General features: G+C 39.2%; 1 protein-coding gene across 5 annotated transcripts in view; it reads right to left on the reverse strand.

The window, feature by feature from the left end:
• Pibf1 (progesterone immunomodulatory binding factor 1) overlaps positions 1-22162 on the reverse strand; it is a 191505-nt gene that overhangs the window by 54941 nt on the left and 114402 nt on the right. For all 5 annotated transcript variants that reach the window (XM_052732598.1, XM_052732599.1, XM_052732602.1 and 2 more), the window contains exons 13-14: positions 16591-16681; positions 8348-8450 (exon numbers count right to left, since the gene is read on the reverse strand). In XM_052732598.1, coding sequence (XP_052588558.1) covers positions 8348-8450; positions 16591-16681 — 194 coding nt within the window. The remainder of the gene's footprint in view (positions 1-8347; positions 8451-16590; positions 16682-22162) is intronic.

Genomic DNA, 22162 nt, shown 5'->3' on the forward strand with positions numbered 1-22162 from the left:
CCTGGATGGGAATTGAACTTGGGGCCTTGCACATATTAGGAACATGCTTTATCACTAACTTGTATTCCCAGTCCCATTCTTATTTCTTTAAATGTTTTAGACACAGTCTTAGTAAGTTGTTGAGTCTGTAACCCAAGTAGGCCTTTACCTTACAATTCTCTCCTGAGTAGTTAAACTATAGGCCTGAACTGCCAGGCCCAGCTAACTTCAAATTTTACCTCGGCAAAACATCTTCCCCAAACAAAAATGAGTCCAGCAACCCCATTTCCACTGGACTGAAAAGGGGATTCAAACATTTTATTGTTCCCGAAGCATAATCCACAACAGCTGAATGGCAAGGAAAGCCCAAATGTTTAGCACTGAATGAATAAACAACCCATGGTAAATGTATAAATGCATGTAATAGAGTATTATTGATTGATAAAATAGCACAGGGTACAAGGTATATGCTACAGTGTAGATGGGCCTAGAAAATAATACATTCAGTAAAAGAATCTAGAAACAAAAGGTCAGCTCCTGTATGAGTCCATTTATCTGACGATGCTGAATAGGTAAATGCACAGAAGCAAATAGACTGCAAATAGACCGAGGGCTGGCAGAGCTGCGGGCGAAGGGGAGGGAGAATTGATTGCTTAGTTGGTACAAGCTTTATTATATAGTGATAAAAACGTCTTAGAACTAGATAGAAGTGATTGCATCATACTCTGAATGAATATAAGATGATTCACTTTACAATGATTAATTTTATGACATGTGAGTTTTACCTAGGAATTAAAAACAAATGATGAATCATAAAACATAAAAATGATAAATTGGACTTTATCAAAACAAAAAAAATTGTACAACAAGTCACAAGAGGTGCAAGACAACATGCTGTCTTGGAGAAAGTGTTTGCAATCACTTATCTGCTAAAGGTCTGTAGTCCAGAATACACAGAGAACTCCTGCCAATCAACAGAGACAATACCAAGCTGCAAAGATGCAACTGAACAGCAGAAGAAGTGAGCTGCAAACATATTCCTATGGTTGAGAGCCCTTTGTGAACTCATTGCGATTAACTTGTCACTGTGACTGCACTGAGAGGTAGGATCTGGGTTAGGGGTGGTGTAGCTCATGGTTCTATCCTCAGCATAGCAGCAAACACATGAATAACAACAACACACGCACACACAAAGGGTGGGACATTCAAGAGGTGATGAGACCACAGAGCATCCATGAACATATCGCAGTCCTTACCCCAGGAGTGGCAGAGACAAACAAGAGAGTAAATATGCTCCCTTCTACCCTCTGATGCCTTTAGTCATGTCACCATGTAGTAACAAGATGTGGCTCCATGATTTTACATTTCCTAGCCACCAGAATCATGAGCCAAATACACCTTTATTAGAAATAAGTTACCCAATCTGCACTATCCTCAGATAGAAAACAGACTAAGACAGGCATTTCTCTATGGATGCAGAGATAGTCAAGAAGAGCTCAAAACATGCCTGTCATTAGTGACACTTCAAATCAAGGTCACAGCCATCTGCGATTTCATACCCACAAAGGAGGCTAGAATAACAACACTAACTAGCAAACATGGCTAATCTTCTTTGTCAACCAGATGACATTTGGAATCAACTAAAATCTAAGAAACTGAGAATGCCACTGAAGGATTTTCTTAATTGGATCATTTGAGATGGGAAGACTTACTCTAAATCTGGGCCACAACTTCTGGTGGCAGTTCATATAAAAGGACATGAAGGAAGCTTTTGCTTTTTGCCTGCTTGCTCTCACTCTTGCTGGCAGTTCACCTATTCTGCTGCTGAGGCACTTCTTCCCTAACAATAGAATCTACTTTGAGATTCCAATGTATACTAAGAGTCAGCAGCTTCTAGGACTTCACTGGGATTCCATCAGATTGAGAATGGTAAGACATCTAGTCTCATGGACTAAACAACTCCTGAATCCACTGTTAGATTACTCAGACCACAGCCTGTAAAACACACTAGTAAATCCATTCATATATATGGGAGAAACAGAAAACCTTGACATGGCTGGATTAATGTAAGATGATTTCATTGTCAACGAATCTTGAAGGTATTATACAAGTGGAAGATTCAAAGGTGACAGGTTGTATAATTCCATTTATATGGAATCTATAGCATAGGAAAATCTATGGAGCAGGACAGACATGAAATGAAGTGCACACCAGAGGTGGGAAGAGGTGAGAATGGGAGGGTGATGATAGCTCAGGAAGTATAGTTTTCAGTCTAGGGTGATGAAGTTGGTCGATAATTAGGTAGTGGTGATGGACATACAACACTGTAAACATGCCAAAGGCTACTCACTGAATTTTAAAATCATTGAAATGATGAATTTATGCTATCTGAATTTTACCACCACCACCAGCAGCACCAGCAGCACCAGCAGCACCACCACCACCAACTACAGGCAAAAGTTCCAGGAGTTTAGGAAAGTGGGGACAGGGAATTCAAGGACATCTTTGACCACATATTGAGTTTGAGTATGTCTGGGAATATTTGAATATCTGGGAAGAAATCTGTCTCAAAAGAGAAGTGTGTCTGGGGCTGGAGAGATGGCTCAGAAGTTAAGAGTACTTGCTGCTTTTCCAGAGGACCTAGGTTTAATTCCCAGCCCCCACATGGTAACTCACAACTGTCTGTAACTCCTGTTCCAGGTGATCTGACACCCTCACACAGATACACAAGCAGGCAAAACACCAATGCACATGAAAAAAAAAAGTGTGTATGTGTAGAAGGGTGGAGAGGTAGCTCAGCAGTTAAGAGCCCTTGTTTCTCTTGGAGAGGACCCAGATTTGATTTTCAGAACCCACATGGTGGCTCACAACATCTGTAACTCCAATTTCAGGGGATCCAGTTCCATAATGAACTTACATACATGCAGACAAAACATCCAAACATATAAAACAATTAATTAAAAATAAAATAACAATAAAGTCCATAAACGTAAGGATAAGATCCCAGACTCAATAACAGGGATGATTAACTGTTTGATTAAATATAGTGTCTTTTCCTCATGCTAATAGTTCTCTTCATAGGATTTTTAAATTTTTTAACAATAATAACAATGTACTGTGTAGTTCATATACATACAAATAAAATATAAGACAACAAAAACATCAAGACAAGGATGGGATATATAATACTATTTAAACCAACTACAATCATTACAAAATTATAAGCAACAATAAAATAAAATGAAATGGTAAAGTATTAACGCAAATGAAATTAGGAAGAAAAAAGGACAAGAAGAAAGAACAAACAGTATAGAGAAAACAGCAAGATGGCAGGTCACAACTATATCAATAAATATATTAAGTTACAGCTCTACTTACAGTAAGCATACATTTTATTCTTCTGGTGAAAACATACCTTGCTGACCCTAATCCAAAGTTAAAGGTGACAGTGCTAACGTTAATGACCTAGTAAATAAGAGCAGACGTACAGTGTCCATGGGGCAGAGTACCCGCAGCTCTAGCTCGTCAGGTCCCTAGTTCTCTTCTCCACTCATGGCCACTCGCGTTTTTTAAACCATGCTGTAAGACTGAACCTAGGGATCTGTCCATGCACCACTCGCGTTTTTTAAACCATGCTGTAAGACTGAACCTAGGGATCTGTCCATGCACCACTCGCGTTTTTTAAACCATGCTGTAAGACTGAACCTAGGAATCTGTCCATGCACCACTCGTGTTTTTTAAACCATGCTGTAAGACTGAACCTAGGGATCTGTCCATGCACCACTCGTGTTTTTTAAACCATGCTGTAAGACTGAACCTAGGGATCTGTCCATGCTAAGGCAATCTGAGCCACACCCATAGCCCATTTTTCTCCACTTTATTTATTGATTCAATGCAATCTCAGAATCGTAGAGACCATTTTTTCCCAGGAATTAAGAGTTCAGACGTCAGCTCATTTGTAAAGGAATGACTGATCTTCGCAAGCACTAGAACAGTTGGTTTCTGTGAGAATCTGTGAATTTCATTCTGTTCGAAAACTACTTTACATAAAAAATAACCACAAATGGATCATAGGCCTAAAACTATCACTGTGCAGACAAAAGTCCTTGTGACACTTTTGACAAAGATATTTTAGATGTAACACCAAAAACTGTCTATAGAGGAATGTGGCAATACATTGTACTTCACTAAGCATCTCTTCAGAAGATACCATCAGGGGACAGAAAGATAACCCTGAGACAGGAAAGTTTTGCAAACCATGTATGTGATAAAGGACCTGTATCTAGACTGCATAAATGATGCTCAAAACTCAATAAGAAGACAATCTGATAAGGGAGACAAAAATGTGAACAGACACTTTCTCCAGGAAGAGTAACGGAGGACAAAGAATCTCAATTGAATAAATGTTCAATATCAGTAGATATTAGAGAAATGCAAAATAAGAAAACTATAGTGATACCAGAACATGTATTAAAATGGATAAAAGTAAAAAGGTGACCATATAAATTAACAGAATGCTCAAGAAGGTGGTTTTTACAGTATAAAAATGTACACATGTACAGCTATATGAATATTTTAATGCTTTATTTTGAAAAAGTCTTATGAAATTAAAACAAGAAAGATCTCATTATATCATATAGTGGTCTAATGTGTAAGTAAATAAACAATCTTTTTTTTCCTTGGGAGATTGGGCTTTTTTTGAGATAGTCCCATTATGTTTCTGAGATGGCCAATCATGGTTGTCAATCAGATACACCTGAGGAGAGAAAACCTCAACTGAGGAGCTGCCTCCATGAAAATGGTCTGCAGACAAATCTGTGGTCAGTTTCTTGATTGAAAACTGATGTAAAGGGGTCCAGCCTACTGTGGGAGGTACCATCTGTAGGCAGGTAGGCCTGGGCTGTATGAGAAATGTCGAACACAAGCCCAGGAGCAAGCCAATGAGCAGCACTCTCTTGTGGCCTCTGCCTCCCAGCTTCTGCTTTGGTTTGCTCAATGACAGACTGTACCACGGAAGCCAAACTAGCACTCTCCTCCCTAAGATGCTCTCCATCAAGGCATTTACCACCCCAGCAGGAAGGAAACTCCAAGAGGAGCCTGGCCCTTGCCATTTAAAGTGCTGCTCTCAAACACACAGAAATGCTCCTGCCTCAGCCTCCCAAGGGCTGGGATTTCCTTCCTCTCTTGATGACTATTTTTCCCTTGACATGGGTTTCTCCTAGTGCCCAAGGGTGACCACGGACTCTTAGTGATCTTCCTGCCTTTGCCTACTGAGTGCCGAGGTTACATGTGAGCCGCCATAGCTCGTTTCCCTTATTTCATTCCTTTATGTTTGTAGGAGTGTGCTAGAGATGGCTGGTAGCAATAGTACATTTGCAGAATTTTGTGAGGCAGTTGTTAAATGCAACCAAAATTAAAATTTAAACATACACAAAGATCAATTCAATTAAAGAGAAAGGGACACATAGTCAAATGTTCGCCAATATTTACTTTACATTGCCTCTGTGTGAGTTCATAGATGTGTACTGAACCTAGATGATGTATGTGGTGGTTCAAAAGAAAATGGCCCCCTAAAGGGCGTGGCACCCTCATTAGAGTAGGTGTCATCTTGTTGGATGAAGTGTGTCACTGTGGAGGTAGGCTTTGAGGTCTCATACATGCTCAAACCATGCCCAATGAGATCAGACCACTTTCTATTGCCTGCGCCATGTCTGCCTGCATACCACCCTGTCACACCATGATGATGATAGATTAAACCTCTGAATGTGTAAGTCACCCCAATTAAATGTTTTTCCTTTGTAAGAGTTGTGGTCATGATGTCTCTTCAAATCATGTTAAATTGAAACTTTAACTAAGACGGAAGTTGGTACCAGGGACTGAGGTATTGCTGTGAACGGCCTGACCATGTTTTTGTCTGGAGGAATGTGGACTTTGGAATGCTTTAAGTGCTGCTTAATAGGCCATACAGGTAGGAGCATGGAAGACAGTGGTGCTAAGAGTGATTTGAACTGGGGGGCTGGATGAAAGGTTTCAGAGGAAAAGAATTTTAGTGTGTTGCCTAGAAATTGTTCTTGTGATATTTTGGTGAAGAATATGGCTGCTTTTTGGCCTTGTCAGAAGAGTTTGCCTGAGGCTAAAGTGAAGAGTTTGGATTAATTCCGTTGGCAGAGGAAATCTTAAAACAGACTAGTATACACTGTCATGTGGTTACTAGTGTTAACTCTGATGAAGATTTATAACAAAAAGGAGCAAGCTGAGCAAATAAAAATACAAAATGTACACATTGAAAAAAGGGGCACCAGGAAGTAGATAGAGCTAAATCCTGGTTAAAGGCGATAAATGGATTAAGAAAAGGATTAATGGAATAAAGGAAGTGGTGACCTCAGGGCAAGATCCCACCCAGCTAAGTTTCCAACTTATAAAAAGTAATTAAAGAAAAGCTTAGAAAAAAAAGAAAGAGAAAGAAAGAAAGAAAAAGAAAGAAAGAAAGAAAGAAAGAAAGAAAGAAAGAAAGAAAGAAAGAAAGAAAGAAAGAAAGAAAGAAAAGCTTAAGAGCTGGGTATGGTGGTGCACACCTGTAATCTCAGCACTCTGAAGGCAGAGGCTGGTGGATCTCTGAGTTTGAGGCCAGCCTGGTCTACAGAGCAAGTTCCAGAACAGCCAAGGTTGCAGTGAAGGAAATTATCCAAAACAGAAAGCTGGTGAAGATGTAATTGAATGAGGGGGCCATGTTCAGCCCCAGCCAACAGCAGAACTTAGCAGCTTTGGCCATGTGGTTCTGGCTTTAAAGACAGAAGAAAGGGCTATGGAATTTGCCCCTAAGACTAAGGAAAGCTGCTGAGGCCTAGCAGGTGTCAGGGGTGTCCTTGAATGGAGACTTGCTTTGGAGACCCCAAGATGTTGGAGATGCCAGGTCCATGGGATACCTGCTGAGGCGAGCTGCTAACAGGGAATGGAACCAGCCTAAGATAGACAAGTGTGTTGCAGTCAACAAAACTGAAAGGAGTTGGAGATCTGGAGAGCACTTTGACATTAGACATGAAGATACAGAGTTTGGAGTTTGCCCCGCTGGTTTTTGGTGTTGCTTTGGTCCAGTATTTCCTCACTATGCTCCCTTCCCTGTGTTTTGGAATGGTAATGCATATCTTGTGCCATTATATGTTGGAAATACGTGATCTGTTTTTTTATTTTAATTTTACAGGGGATTACAATAAAGAGACTGCATGAATCTCAGACTTTGAATTTAGACTTTTAAATACGTTTGAGACTGTTATAGACTATGGGACTTTTGAAGTTGGACTGAATGCATTTTTGCATTATATGACTATAAACCTTTGGGGGCCAGGGAATGGAATGTGGTGATCTGGAAGAAAATGGTCCCCAAAGGGAGTGGCACTATTAGGAGGTGTGTTTTTGTTGGAGGAAGTGTGTCACTGTGGAGGTGGCTCTGAGGTCTTATATATGCTTAAGCCATGTCAGTGAGACAGACCACTTCCTGTTGCCTGCTTATCAAGATGTAGGGCTCAGTTCCAGCACCATGTCTGCCTTCACGCTGTCTCGCTGCTCCATGATGATACTGACGACCAGTGATGCTGAAGTGTAGCTAGTTAGTGTAGCTAGTTTTCCTTCCCACGTTGCTTTGGTCATGGTGCTTCACTGAAGCAACAGTAACTCTAAGACAGCCCTAGCCTAACCAAGAAACTATCTGCAACTGATACACACTGGTAAAAGGAAAAGAGGTTCTCTCTAACGGGGTCTCACTGGGTATACCAACCACACAGTGCAGGCCCCATGCCAGGAATAATTGGCTAACACAAAACAAACTCAATATCTTTTTGTGGACCTTTTGTTTCATTTTGATTTGCTTTGGCATTTTTTTTTTTAAGAGACTGAAAACATAAGGTTGGGTGAGTAGGGAGGTGGAGGGGATCTGGGAGGAGTTGGGGGAGGGAAAAACATGACCAAAATACATAGTACGATTTTTTTTTTCAGTAAAAAGTAATGTAAAGCCAAAACGGCTGTTTTTTTTTAAATCAAACAGAAACATAAAAAAATCAAGTATTTAAAAATAAATTGTCAGTGAGAAACTTAATGTCAGTCAAATTTGCCCAACTTGTTTTACCAGTTGACGTTCTCAGTAGTTAAAGCTTTGTGTGTCTAGCATTCAGTCTCCCTTCTGTTCTGTTTTGCCATCCACTCTAAGTTGTCTCCCCTAAAGTTTCAACATTCAGTGAATCTCAGAAATTTGAAGTAATTTTGCAACCAGCTTAATTTCGGAGTGCCCAGCAATTAACTGTAGGCATTGGCAAAGAGTGCAGACAAGCGAGCGCCACGGTTCCCCATGTCTTCCGACGACGCAGCCACTCACCTCTTGTGAAAGCTGTCTCACTTGGTCCTTCTGATGTTCCAGATCTTTTAAAATGGATGAATTTTGTTTTTCTAACTGAAGAACTCTTCTTGCCAAATGGACACTAGGTGAATAAAATGAAAAGCATTCATGCATACAAAAGTAGAATGCTACCTACACTCAACAGATAATTGTGTGCTAGAAAACCCACTCATCGTTTCCTTATAACACATATATATGAACAGAGAAAATGATAATACAAAGTAAGAAAATAAAACAAAACACTAGGAGAGCAATACTTTGCCAACCCAGAACTCTGAAAGAAACAGCCTAACATTTTCATATGATAATTGTCATACACTGATTACCACGATCATGGCTTCTAATCCTTCCCGACCAAAGTAGATTCGAACACTTACATTATGGTACTAGCTTGACAGAAAAAGAGAGCCATTTATAGCTTTATCATTTAACAAAAGTTTCCAGTTACAAAGCAGCAAGGAAAGTAGTTGACTATTAGGCACAATAAGCTTACATTTTGGCAAGTGTTTATAAAGGCCAATATTATGAATTTAAAAATAAAACATAATCGAACAGGTTTCCTATGCAAGTGCAGGTGGAAGAGATGTGTAGAATAGATGTGAAGAACAACCGCAGGACAGGCAAAGAACTTCCAGCGATTCGAGGTACCCCAATACATACCCCCTCTCTTGGCTGGCTCAGCCTGTAGCCTAGGCTAGCCTCAATTCATGATCCCCTTACGTCAACCCAAGTGTTAGGATTATAGGCATATACCATCACACTCTACAGTCCATCACATTCCATTTTTAAGAAACAATTTTTTAAGGAAAAATGCTTCATCTTTTTAAATAATTCCAACGACTCAATGAAAACACATTTTTTTTTTTTAAAAAAGTACTAGTAATGCTGAGAAACCATGTTCTCAAGACCTACTCTGCATTTCATGTTCTATATTAGTTTAGTTATCAATTTAACCTATGAATATAGAATTCATGGACTCCAAATGGACAGAACTTTCTACAATGGTAAGATGGGATTCTTTTTTTTTTTTTAAATTTCCACCAAATAACACTACAGAACAGAATGAGTCCCATTGTATGTATATTTCCCAACCAAAGACAAAAAAATTCACGTCAGAGTATCCATTTATGTGTAATAACTGCTCACCCAAGTAAGAAATACAAGTTCTGAAAAAGGTTTATACAGCGATCTCACAGCATGTCTACACATCATCCATCACCTTTGCTGTTTTTACATATTAACATCTGGCATGCTGTTTGCCCATCATCTGGAATTAAAGATGAAAAAGCAGCAGCCTCCACTCTCTGACAATCATTCTTTAAAAAAACCTATTACATCCGAAATACATAATAATATGCAACTAACACAACAAATCCCAATTTAAAGTGTAGTTAGAGGTGTGCGAGTATCACTACAACACAACTTGAGACCATTTTCTACCAATGAACGGCCAGCCTTTGTCTTTCTCCACTCTGTTCAATGCCTCTTAACCCGCCACTCCATTTGAGGGAACCTCAACCACTTTCTTCTTTATAGGCTTTAAAGGAATTTATAGTTTCATTTTATTACTATTTTTTTCACTCTAAAAACCACACTTTATGTATGGCAATGCAATTTACACATTAACATTGTGATGGAATTTGACATATTTTTGTACAGGAAAAAAATTCAGCTTATTAAAAAAAAATCACATTTTCTCTGTGAGTCAATACAACAAACGTATAGTGTTGGGTTTTCAAGATAGGGTTTCTCTTTATAGCTGTCCTGGAACATAGTTCTGTACAAAACTATGTAGATCAGACTGGCCTTGAACTCAGATACCTGCCTGCCTCTGACTCTGAGTGCTGGGATTAAAGGCATGAGCCACCACAACTAGCTCCAATGAAATATCTTAATGTTAAATTTGTTGGTTTAAATGTTGCTTTTAACTATATTTGTAAACTATTTTGGGTCACTAGCTCCACTTCTGTTTAGTTAATTAAAAAATCCTGATTATTATCCACCACACTTTCATCTTCTTTCTCACCCTTCAAATACATCCATACATATGTGTGTGTGTGCGTGCGTGCGTGCGTGCGTGTGTGTGTGTGTGTGTTGGGTGTAGTTTTCCATACTTTTGTTTCTCATAGAACTTATACTTCAGAGTTTTTTCTAAAGAACAATTTCTCAGCAAATGTCTGCTAAAGCCGCGGACAATCTTTGTGTGAGACTGACTGCAAAAGCACGAACACGGTCCAATCCCACTACAAAGAAGTACAGATGAGAGGGGTTTTATGCAAATATAATTCTGTGTTTTCTACTAAGAGATGAGAGATGCTTGAAACAATGAGATGCAACAGTCACCTTTAAACAGCATTCTGAAGACGATGGGGACTTGGCAATGTCAAGTGAAGTACATTACACCGCTCATTTGGTTTGGCTAATCTGTTTTAGCATAATGCTCTTATGCAGATATGGTGACAAAATGAAAAAGATCCTATGACATAAACCAGGAGATTCTGTGCCAGTGCTTTAGTGTTAACACAGGGACAGTATCCTAATGAGTGTCCTGGTTTGAATTAGGACAATCAACGCAGAAGAAGGTACTACAGCTTGGGTACAAAATGCCCTAGAAACGTATCTGTAGTCCCAGGGAGCCCACACCTCCTCTTTCACCACAGGGACCGGGCACACATATGCAGCATGCACGTATGTGTAGGCAAAACTCTCACATGTGTAGAGTAAAATAAGAAAATACAAAAAAGAATTTAAATATTTATTTATTTATTATGTATACAGCATTCTATCTGCATGCATGCCTGCAGGCCAGAAGAAGGCATCAGATCTCATTACAGATGGTTGTGAGCCACCATATATTTGCTGGGAATTGAACTCAGGCCCTCTGGAAGAACAGGCAGTGCTCTTAACCTCTAAGCCATTTCTCCAGTTCCACAAAAAAGAATTTTTTTTTCACAAAAAAGAATTAAAAAAAAATTCTACACTAGGCAGTAAATTTTACAAATTAAAAATGTTCTAAAAATGTCTCCCAGCATCCAGATCAGCCCAATCAAAGAGGTACATACCAAGACAATAGTGCTTGGGTGTCACCCGTGTAGTGCGTTAGCATGAGCAATACACATAACCAGAAAATCTTGTTTGCTACTTTCAAATAGTTGCTACTCAAACAAAAACATTACTTCAGATTTTCAAGTTTTGTCATGTCAAGGAGTTAATTTTATTTTAATTCACTCTAATTATACAAGGCCCTTTGGCTTTCCACAATTGTGTACCAGAAAGAGTTTTAAAAATTTTAGTAATTTATTTATGCTTACATGAAACTTCAAAGTGTGAGTTACCTTACTGTACACTTGACGTTGATCAGAGATTTTAGGTATATTTCAAATGAGGAACACAAACCCCTGCCACTGTAACTTCACAGGAAACCGGCACCAGGGTGCCGTCAGAAACAGTTCCCATCAAAGAAAGCACATGTCTGCGTCATGTATTTTAAAAGGCTTCATTACAAATTTAAAACAAAAATATTTTAATTGAATTATTTTAATTGGTGTCCAGGGAGAAATTTTGGAATCCTGGCTTTTCTAACTGTACAACTGACTTAAGACTGTACTAACTGATAAACCACCCAGTGTTTACTGGACACTTACCCTATGCCAAACACTGTGGAGTGACCTTCATATACATTTTCTCAATTTAACTTTTAAAATATTCTTTGGGTAGCAAGGGGCAATTATTAATTTTTTTCATGGGCTTTACTATTTACTGACAGTAACATAGCACTCAAAAACAAAAAGCCTAAAAAAATCAAAGTTTTAGGTAGTTACTGAAAATGGTTTTTGACCAGGCATGGTGGTGCACACCTTTAATCCCAGCACTTGGGAGGCAGAGGCAGGTGGATCTCTGTGAGTTCAAGGCCAGCCTTATCTACAAAGAGAGTTCTAGGACAGTCAGGGATGTTACACAGAGAAACCTTGTCTCGAAAACCCATGGACAAAAATGAAAATGATTTCTAACTCAGTTATAAGGTATATGCTAATACAATGTAACAGATTTCAGCAGGCTATGTCACACATACACGCCACCTTACTTTCTTCTCATGCTCAGCTCTCCTTTCTCATGCCCTCTCCCACTGCAACTATTTACTATTTATTCCCCAGTTAGTATATTTTGAAGAATATTCACTGATAGGTAAATATTCATGATGGAATGCTAAAGTTAAAAACTAAACTATTAAAAATGTATAATGTCCAAAAAGTGCAAGGAAATTAATGTTTGTATAAATTTCTGATTGGTTATTTTGAAAAATGGGATTAACAGCAATTTAACTAATTTTTAAAATAAAATATTTATAATCAATTAAATGTTAACATAAAATATTTATTATTGGCTGTTAAATATATAAAATTTTAAATCAAATTAAGTATGAATGAGATATATCATATAGCAGTTGAGAAATATGTTCCTTTGAATTTTTAATATACTTTTGCATAAGCTGATATATAATGACAACTTTATTATGCAAGCACTCCATTTACTGCTATGAGTCATTTTATATAACTCACTTTAAATTTGCATTGCTTTAATTTCAAATGCCAAAGACTAATAAGTATAGATTCTCTAAAGGCTACATTGCTCATCTTAAATAAATTTCAAGAGGGCACAAGGCAATTGCTTTCTATATAAATAGCCCTTAAGGAACCAAATGTTGATTGTGCAATCTCCAAAAGTGCATCAAATCCTAAAATGGATTAGGTGCCAATACTCAAATTGTGCACATAGTAGGCCCGCAATAAGAGTTGTTGAATGAATAGGTGTAGGGATGCATACATGTCCTCTTGGATGTCTAGACTTACACTCTCTTCCCTCAGTTTAGATGACCTGAGAAGCACTTCCTCAAAATAGCCCTCTGGCTCACCAGGAGAAGAATGCCTGGCACCAGCTGGCAGGGGTATTAATAGCATACCCATTAGGCACTTGTTCAGGCTCCCAGATAGCTCAGTGATAGAATCTTCAGAAATATTTGGACAGTGAAGATCATTTGGACTATGAATCACTTGTGATTCTTTAAGTCTTTGAGAATTCAAAACCAAACCAAACCAAACAAACCAACTTCTGGCTTTAGAAACTTCTTTAAAACACAAGGTGCAAGAGCAACAATCAGATTTAATTTCCAAGCTCAGCATTTGGGGCTATGGAAGCTTACAACAGTGAGCTTCTCTCTCCCTATAGAAACATCTATAGGATTCAGAGAGTGAACTTCTCTTTCCTACAGAAACATCTATAGGATTCAGAGAGTGAGCTTCTCTTTCTCTATAGAAACACCTATAGGATTCAGAGAGTGAACTTCTCTTTCCTACAGAAACATCTATAGGATTCAGAGAGTGAACTTGTCTTTCCTATAGAAACATCTATAGGATTCAGAGAGTGAGCTTCTCTTTCCTACAGAAACATCTATAGGATTCAGAGTGAACTCTTTCCTACAGAAACATCTATAGGATTCAGAGAATGAACTTCTCTTTCCCTATAGAAACATCTATAGGATTCAGAAAGTGAACTTCTCTTTCCTACAGAAACATCTATAGGATTCAGAGTGAACTTCTCTTTCCTACAGAAACATCTATAGGATTCAGAGAGTGAGCTTCTCTTTCCTACAGAAACATCTATAGGATTCAGATGCTAAAATATACTTTCCCATTAAGCTTCAAGTTTGAGTATTTTACCAAACATTTTTTTGCTAATAGAGAAGTCTCTTACTCATGAAACTACCCACATTTCTATTCTTTTCTAGGGAACAATGTACTAAAAAAACCAGATATATTTAAAAATTGCAAAAGATCCTGAATCAGTCACATCAGCCTTTGAGAGCACCAGGAAGGGATAGGACAGGAACCAAGTTTTCAAATAATATATAACTTAGAAGCACCCAAACCTCTACTAAACAAAATTAATCATTCTAGCTACAAACTGACACTTTCTCTTCATCTATTTGTGATCTAGATTTTTCAAATATTTAATCAATAAACAATGTAAGTTCTTAAGCATTCCTTCTTACTTCCTTTAAAGTGGCATCCCAAACTACCTTAGATAGTCATAAATTATTCTCTTTATGCTGTTACATCCACCTCTTCAAACTATCTACAAGAACTGGGGCTAACGGCTAGGTGGTCAAGAGTGGACACCACTCTGTAAAGAGCCACCCTTGGTCGCCAGCTCCACGACAGGCAGCTGACAACCACCTGTAACTGCGGCTCAGGAGATCTGATGGCGTCTGTCAGATGTACACGTGCACAGATATACACACACAGATCTGACACCCCTTTTCCTACTCTGGAGGGACCTGAGCTCACGTGCACAGACATGTGCATAAATACATGTGTGCGCACACACACATACATTTAAGAAACAAAAATCTTAGCCGGGTGGTGGTAGTGCACGCCTTTAGTCCAGCACCTAGGAAGCAGAGGCAGGACAGATCTCTGAGTTCAAGTCCAGTCTGATCTACAGAGTGAGTTCCAGGATAGCCAGTTTTTTACAGAGAACTCCTGTCTTGAAAAACAAACAAACAAACAACAAAAAACCCCAAAATCTATTTTTTTAAAAATTGAAAAAATCTTCATAAATATAAGATAGATTTTCTTATGTTGCATGTTTCTGAATTTCCAAACTAGCCCTCATAAAACAATAGACTATTAGTTTTAAAACCTTGAACATTCGGATAAAAAATGTTTTTTGAACTAGGTATTCTCCACTGAGCTAGGCAAGGTCAGAGAATAAGATGTGGTTGCTGACCATGAAGAACTTCTATCTAGGTGAGGAAATTACACGGGCAATGATGTTTCCTGAAAGAGGGAAACATGTTACTGTGATGTAGAGAAAACAGATGTTTACAAGTGGAGATGTAGTATGCTGTCATTTTGAGTAGAGAGGCAAATACGGTTGCTGGCGCGGGGCCACACTATGGAGGGCCGGCCAGTCTGGCAGAAGTGGAGCCAGGGAGCCAGGGACATTTCTGTACATACAGCAGGATGAACGTAGGGAGCAGGAGCTAGCAGCACTCACGGCTGCAGGTGTCTGCTGGTGGAGTGGAGACAGCTTTCAAGCAGGACTGCACCGTGTGCTCAGGACATCCTCTAAGCAGCTCTCTGGGTCTGCACAAAGCCTTCGCTGTGAGTGCTCTTTTTCTCTCTCCTTCCAGCTCCTTCCTCTCCCCTTACCTGCCTTTCCACCTCCTTCTCTTCTTTCTTCATTTCTTTTTCTTCCTATGTAGGCCACAGACTGGCCTAGAATGGATTATATGGCTCAGGTAGAACTCGGGGCTCAAGTTTTAAGACCACCCTGCCTGGAGGTGGGGATTAGGTGTGCACCATCTCATGTGGTGTCATGTTTTATATGAACTGGCAATCTCACAGGATCTAGAATCATCGAGGAGACAAGCCTCAGCATGTCTGTAAGAGATTATCTAGATTAGATTAACTGAGGTTGGAAGACCTGTCCTAAACGTGGGTGGCACCATTCCAGGAGTAGGCGTCCTAAAATGAATATAAAGGAGAAATGGAGCCATCGACAGCATTCATCACATTCTGCTTCCTTACTGTGGATGCAATGTCACCAGGTACCTCATGCTCCTGCTGGCACAACTTCTTCATCAGGATGGACTGTGCACCCTTGAAACGTGAGCCCAAATAAACCACTCCTTCTTAAGTAGCCATAGTCAGGTGTTTGTCACAGTGACAAGACAAGTAACTAAAAAACTGTATAGGTTTCACTACAGTTTATATGCTTTCTCCATTTCCTTCTTTAATATATCTATTTTACTAAATATGTTACACATAATATATATTATATATATGAAAATACATACATAGGCAGATGAATAATAAACACAAGATGTAAGAACTGAAGGTAGCATAATTAATTAGTTCTAACTTGAAAATTATTGCTACAAAGCATTTATATTTATCTGAAATTAATGTGAAAATAAAATGGCTTTTAAAAAGTTACTGCATCTAATACCATGAAAGTTTTAATGTACACATCTCCTAACCATTAAATTCACTTAAATATAGATGAAGCTCATGGTTATTATCATGTCCTACTTTGTGAACAATTTAATATTTATGAATATTAAGAACAAGTAACTTTATCATTCAACTCAGTACATTATCAAAATGTACTATATAATTACACTTAGCTGGAGTAGATAAGATAATCTGTATTGATTTTACCTTTGCTTTAGTCGTCTTTTAGCTGTTGTGGGAACATTAGCACCATAGCCATAGGAATAAAGAATCCTTTCAGCTTCATCTTCATTTTCAACTGAAAAATATTAAAATATGTGATGTGAAATAGTGTTTTTCCTTAAAAATCATAGCAGAAGTGAAAGGTAAAAGATGATAACAGATTAAGAATCCCAGGAACATTCATAAGGGCTAATGCATAATTTGAGAGAGGTGAAGCATATTAAAGTGTATTCTTGCTTCGAGTTGCTGATTTATTTTCAGGAGATGTTAAAGGATTACATCACCTGATAGCCTATGTTTTCTTATAGAGCAAAATAACTCAGTTATGGTATTCTAAAGGATTCAAAGACTTTTAACATGAACTATATATCATAAAATTCAACAGAATTATAAAATTAATTTAATAAAGGTAAGTTCTGTTTTGTTTTTGAGACATGTTCTCATGTAGCCTGGGCTTCTCTTGAACTTACTACGTCAAGGATGGCCCAGGGATACTGACCTCCTGCCTCCACTTCCTGAGTACTGTAATCAGAAATATACAACCATGCTGAGTTTACACGATGCTGAGGATTGAATCCAAAGCTTCCTAAATGCTAGGCTGAAATTCTACCCTCAGAGCTAATCTCTAATCCCTGAAAGGTATGTTTGGCATTAATTTTGTAACTGTAAAACAATTTCAGGGAAAGTAACTTAAAAAATATTGCAATTGTCACAGAACTGCCTATAAGGTATTTGAACTAATGGATCAGCTTCTTAATGGGTAAAAGTTTAAAAGTAATGCCATTTTTATTGGTTTTTTTTTTTGGTGTGTGTGTGTTTGTGTGTCTCTGTGTGTGTGCATGTATTTGTGTAGAGGTCAGAGGACAACTTGCAAGATTTGGTTCTGAGGACTGAACAGAGGTGATCAGGTTTTGTGGCAAGTGCCCTTATCCACTGAGCATCTTGCTGACCTGTAATGACATTTCATTGAAAACGTGGACTAAAAAATAGTCATCAAAGGCCATAATAATTAGTTTTATCCTTTTTGGTTCTAACTAAAATAACCAAGGTAATCTCTAACACAATGCTAGAACAGAAGCAGAGCTATCACTGGATACATATTTGATTCTTATCTGTCTTTTTTTTTTTTTTTTTTTTTTTGGTTTTTGAGACAGGGTTTCTCTGTGTAGCTTTGCGCCTTTCCTGGAACTCACTTGGTAGCCCAGGCTGGCCTCGAACTCACAGAAATCCGCCTGGCTCTGCCTCCCGAGTGCTGGGATTGAAGGTGTGCACCACCACCACCCAGCGATTCTTGTCTGTCTTAAATGGCTCAAAACTCAGAGCAGAGAGAGGTAAATTTAGTTAGCAGAGTTGGATATTGATAGAAGTGCTAAATCTGAGTTTAATGTTCAATGATTAATAACTCATACAGTAACTATTCTAGGGATTCAATTAGAAAAACAAAGTACTATACAACATGGGAAGTGATACTAAAGAGACTGTATAGCATGCCTTAGAAGCAGAGCACAATGCAACTGTATTTGAGCGCCACTATTTCTCCTAGAAGACATGTGGAAACTGATATTCAGAGAAGGCACAGCAGAGAATTATATTTGCAGAGGCACAATCTTGTGGAGTATACAGTTTTAGTAATTGTGATAAATATGGCTGAATTTAGTCTGGAAAGAGAAGGAAGCTTAGTTCTAATAGTGAATGGAATGAAAATCTTCCTAGACCAAGGATTTTGTTCTATGGTGAATAAGAAACTCATAGATTAATGTAAGATGACATAAAGGATGGCTTCTTGTTGATGCTTGTGGTTGATATACTGTGCACCCCAATAAACTTATCTGGGGGTCAGAGACAGAACAGCTATAATATTAAACATAGAGGTTAGGCAGTGGTAGCACATGCCTTTAATCGTAGCATTCCAGAGGCAGAGATCCACCTGGATCTCTGTGAGTTCAAAGCCACACTGGAAACAGCCAGGCATGGTAACTCATGCCTTTAATCCCAGGAAGTGATGGCAGGAAGCAGAAAGGTATATAAGGTGTGAGGACCAGGAATTTAGAGCTGGTTAAGCTTTCAGGCTTTCGAGAAGCAGTTTAGCTGAAACCCATTCATATGAGGACACAGCCTTCCAGTCTGAGGAAACAGGATCAGCTGAGGAATTGGCAAGGTGGGGTAGCTGTGGCTTGTTCTGCTTCTCTGATCTTCCAGCATTGACCCCAGTACCTGGCTCCAGGTTTGCTTTTACTAATAAGACCTTTTAAGATTCGTGCTACAGATGCTGGCATTGCAGTAATAGGGAGAATGGCTCAGAGTTTTGTGACAAGGAGAATTCCTGACAAATTATAGTAATATTCCACAAAATTAATACTATCCACTCCAGAAATGGAGTATGAACTTACTCTACTACTATGATGGCTGAGCAGGAGTTGGGGTGATGAGGCAGGCACTCCAGAGAGAACGCGGGAGGAAGCAGTACTGACAAGAGGTGCTCAGTGATCAGATAACAATGTAGACTTAGTACACATCACAAACATAGGCACCCCAACTTTAGGGAGGGAAGAGGAAATAGAACTAATGTAAGCAATGCTGGAGGACAACCTGCAGCTGTGGGGTCCAACTAGTGGTGGCAGGCGTGGTTGTCTGTGGAGCCGTTTTGCTACCCTCCATGTTTTAAATTGGACTCTTTTTTTTTTTTCAAAATTGCATGGACTCTTTGAGTATTGAATTATTAAATTCTTATTTCTGCTATTACATATAGATTGCTAGATTTTATAGCTTAAATAACACAAATTTGTTATCACACAGTTCTTAGAAGTAGATCAGCTGCTTATTCTCAAAGATCCCTCCACCCCAAGTGCTGGGGATGGAATTCAGGGCCTTACATGTAAGCCCACCAGACCCCACAGGGTTTAAAGTCAGAATGTTGACGGTTTTGAGGGAGCTCTGGGGAAGATCCTGTTTCCTTGTCATTTTCTACTTCCAAAGATGCTGTTATACCACCGTCCAGTCCCTTCTCCCAGTTTCAAAGCAAACAGTACAGTATGTTGGATTTTCTCCAAGCCTTTACTTTCCCCACCTCTCTCCTTCTCTCTTGTGATTGCACTAAGCTCAACCACATAACCAGGATACTCTTGGCTGTGGAGTCTTAACTCAGTCACAACTGCAAAGTCTCTTTTGCCATCTAAGTTAAAATATTCAGAACCCAGAGACTGGGACACAGACATCTTTCTCCGTCTACCACAAATGGACACTAACAGTTCTTTGTCTGATTTACATTTGGTATTTTCCCCGAGGAATCTTGTTTTGGATATCATTCTGTTGTCAGATATAAAACAGTGATAACTTTATTAGGGTCCATGTCTTGGATGCTCATTTATTTATTTATTTATTTTTAAATATTTATTTATTATGTATACAGTGTTCTGTCTGCATGTGTCCCTGCAGGACAGAAGAGGGCACCAGATCTCATCCTGGCTGTGAGCCACCATGTGGTTGCTGGGAATTGAACCTGGGTCCTTTGGAAGAATAGTCGGTGCTCTTAAATGCTGAGCCATCTCTCCAGCCCTTGGGTACTCATTTATTAATCATCTTTTTAAAATGATTTTGATGGTGTCTGACCCATCTCTTTTTCTCTTATGGCAACTGCTTTCAGGCTGAAGCTTCAAGATCTTCCCCAATTCCAAGAGGGAATGATCCTTTCCTTTTCTGCAGAAGGCTTGCAGCTTCGGCTCTTCCACAGAGCCTCATTTCAAGTTAGTATTGGTACGCTGAGGCTCACTGGCGTAAGGATGGCCAAGGCTTAGCACCATTTATTGAACAGTTTCTTTTCTCCTACCCACTGCTCTGCTGTTTTTGTTGAGGAGCAAACACACATGTGCACATGGGTCTGCTTCCGAGTTCAATCTCTGCCTCACTGGTGTGTGCGTCTTTACAGGACTACTGTGTACTAGCCAGATACTGTAACTTCACAATCAATATTAAAGGCACACAACACCACTCTTGTAATCCCCCTCCCTTTTTTTTTTTCCAAATTCACTTTGGCTCTTGTTTTACAGTCTTTGAATTTCCATAAAGTGAAATATAGAAAGAGCATGTTGGAATTGTGTTTGAGACAAAATCAGATCATAAGGACAGAATTCATGATAGATTTCTTGACACTAAGGGAGAGGTCCCTTATTTTTCTTATGTGATGATATTTTATTTGTGCTCTAACAAATAAAGCTTGCCTGGAGGTCAGAGGACAAAGCCAGCCACTATAGTAAACATAGAGGTCAGGCAGTGGGAACACACCCTTTTAATCCTAGCATTCGGGAGGCAGAGATTCATCTGGATCTTTGTGAGTTCAAGCCCACACCAGGAACAGAGATAGACGTGGTGGCACACACGTCTTTAATCCAAGCACTAGTTAACCATAGAGGTCTGGAGGTCTGTACAGACAGACAGGAAGTGATAGAGCTGGGCGGAAAGAGGAAGTGATGTAGCTGGGCAGAGAGAAGTGAGATGGCAGGGACAGAAAGGGATATAGGCGTGAGTATACAGGAAACAGCTCTCTCTTGGGCTGAGGATTTCCTAGCAGTAAGAACTTGTGGCTGGCTTGTTCTATTCCTCCGATCTCTCAATTTTCATCCCAACATCTGGCTCTGGGTTTTTATTAATAAGACCGTCTAGCAATTTGTGTTACACTCTTAGTATTTTGTGTCTTTTTAGTGTTTGTAAGCTGACTCCTAAGTATTTCATGGTTGTTCTTTTTTGACACTACTCAAGGAAATTATTTTTATGTTAACTTTTCCAGTTGAGGGCTTCTAAATGTGTGTGTGTGTGTGTGTGTGTGTGTGTGTGTGTGTGTGTGTGTGTACAATGACTTCACATTTTGGTACTTAGATGTAGTAGTCATTTCATTTGAAAATGTAAAGGCCATCCTTTCCTTTCTGGTCTCCCTCCCCTCATCCTCCCTGCTCCTCCCCATCTTAGACTTGGAGTCGGCCTGCTCCAGCTTCGCCTGCTCCAGCTTCCTGAACAGCGTCTACGGTGTTGTACTTGACTTTGTCCTTTTTGGTAACTAACTAGGACATCTAAGTACCTAAGTCTGAGTTAAACCCAGCTCTGACCTTTATAAGATTATGCCTTCCTTCTGGCCTTATTTCATTAGCATGTGCAAATGCAGTTTCCTATGCTGAGAAAGTAGACACCCTTGCCCTGTTCTCTTTTTAATGGGGCACACATTCAGTATTCACTGCACAGATTTAACAGTAGCCGTGGCTCTTCTGTAGATACTCTTTCACAGAGAAACGCTTCCATTACTAATCTGCTTAGACAAAACGACCTATGTCTAGTGGGACAATGACATGAGTCTGGAACATGTAGATGATAGTGTGACATGAAAGGGGAGAGTGAAACATGACAACTAGAAAGATAACATGAGTCTGACTCTATGCGTTTGGCTGTTTTGAAAAGAGGGTCTTGCTATGTAGTCCACACTGGCCTTGAACTTCTGATCCTCTTACCTTAAAAGTACTGAGTACTGGGACTATGAGTGTTCAGATCCTGCCCAGTAGTTTGTGCTGCT

The sequence above is a fragment of the Peromyscus californicus genome, unplaced genomic scaffold (genome assembly GCF_007827085.1).
Source record: "Peromyscus californicus insignis strain IS unplaced genomic scaffold, ASM782708v3 Scaffold_12__1_contigs__length_115047231, whole genome shotgun sequence".
NCBI classification, from domain to species: Eukaryota; Metazoa; Chordata; class Mammalia; order Rodentia; family Cricetidae; genus Peromyscus; species Peromyscus californicus.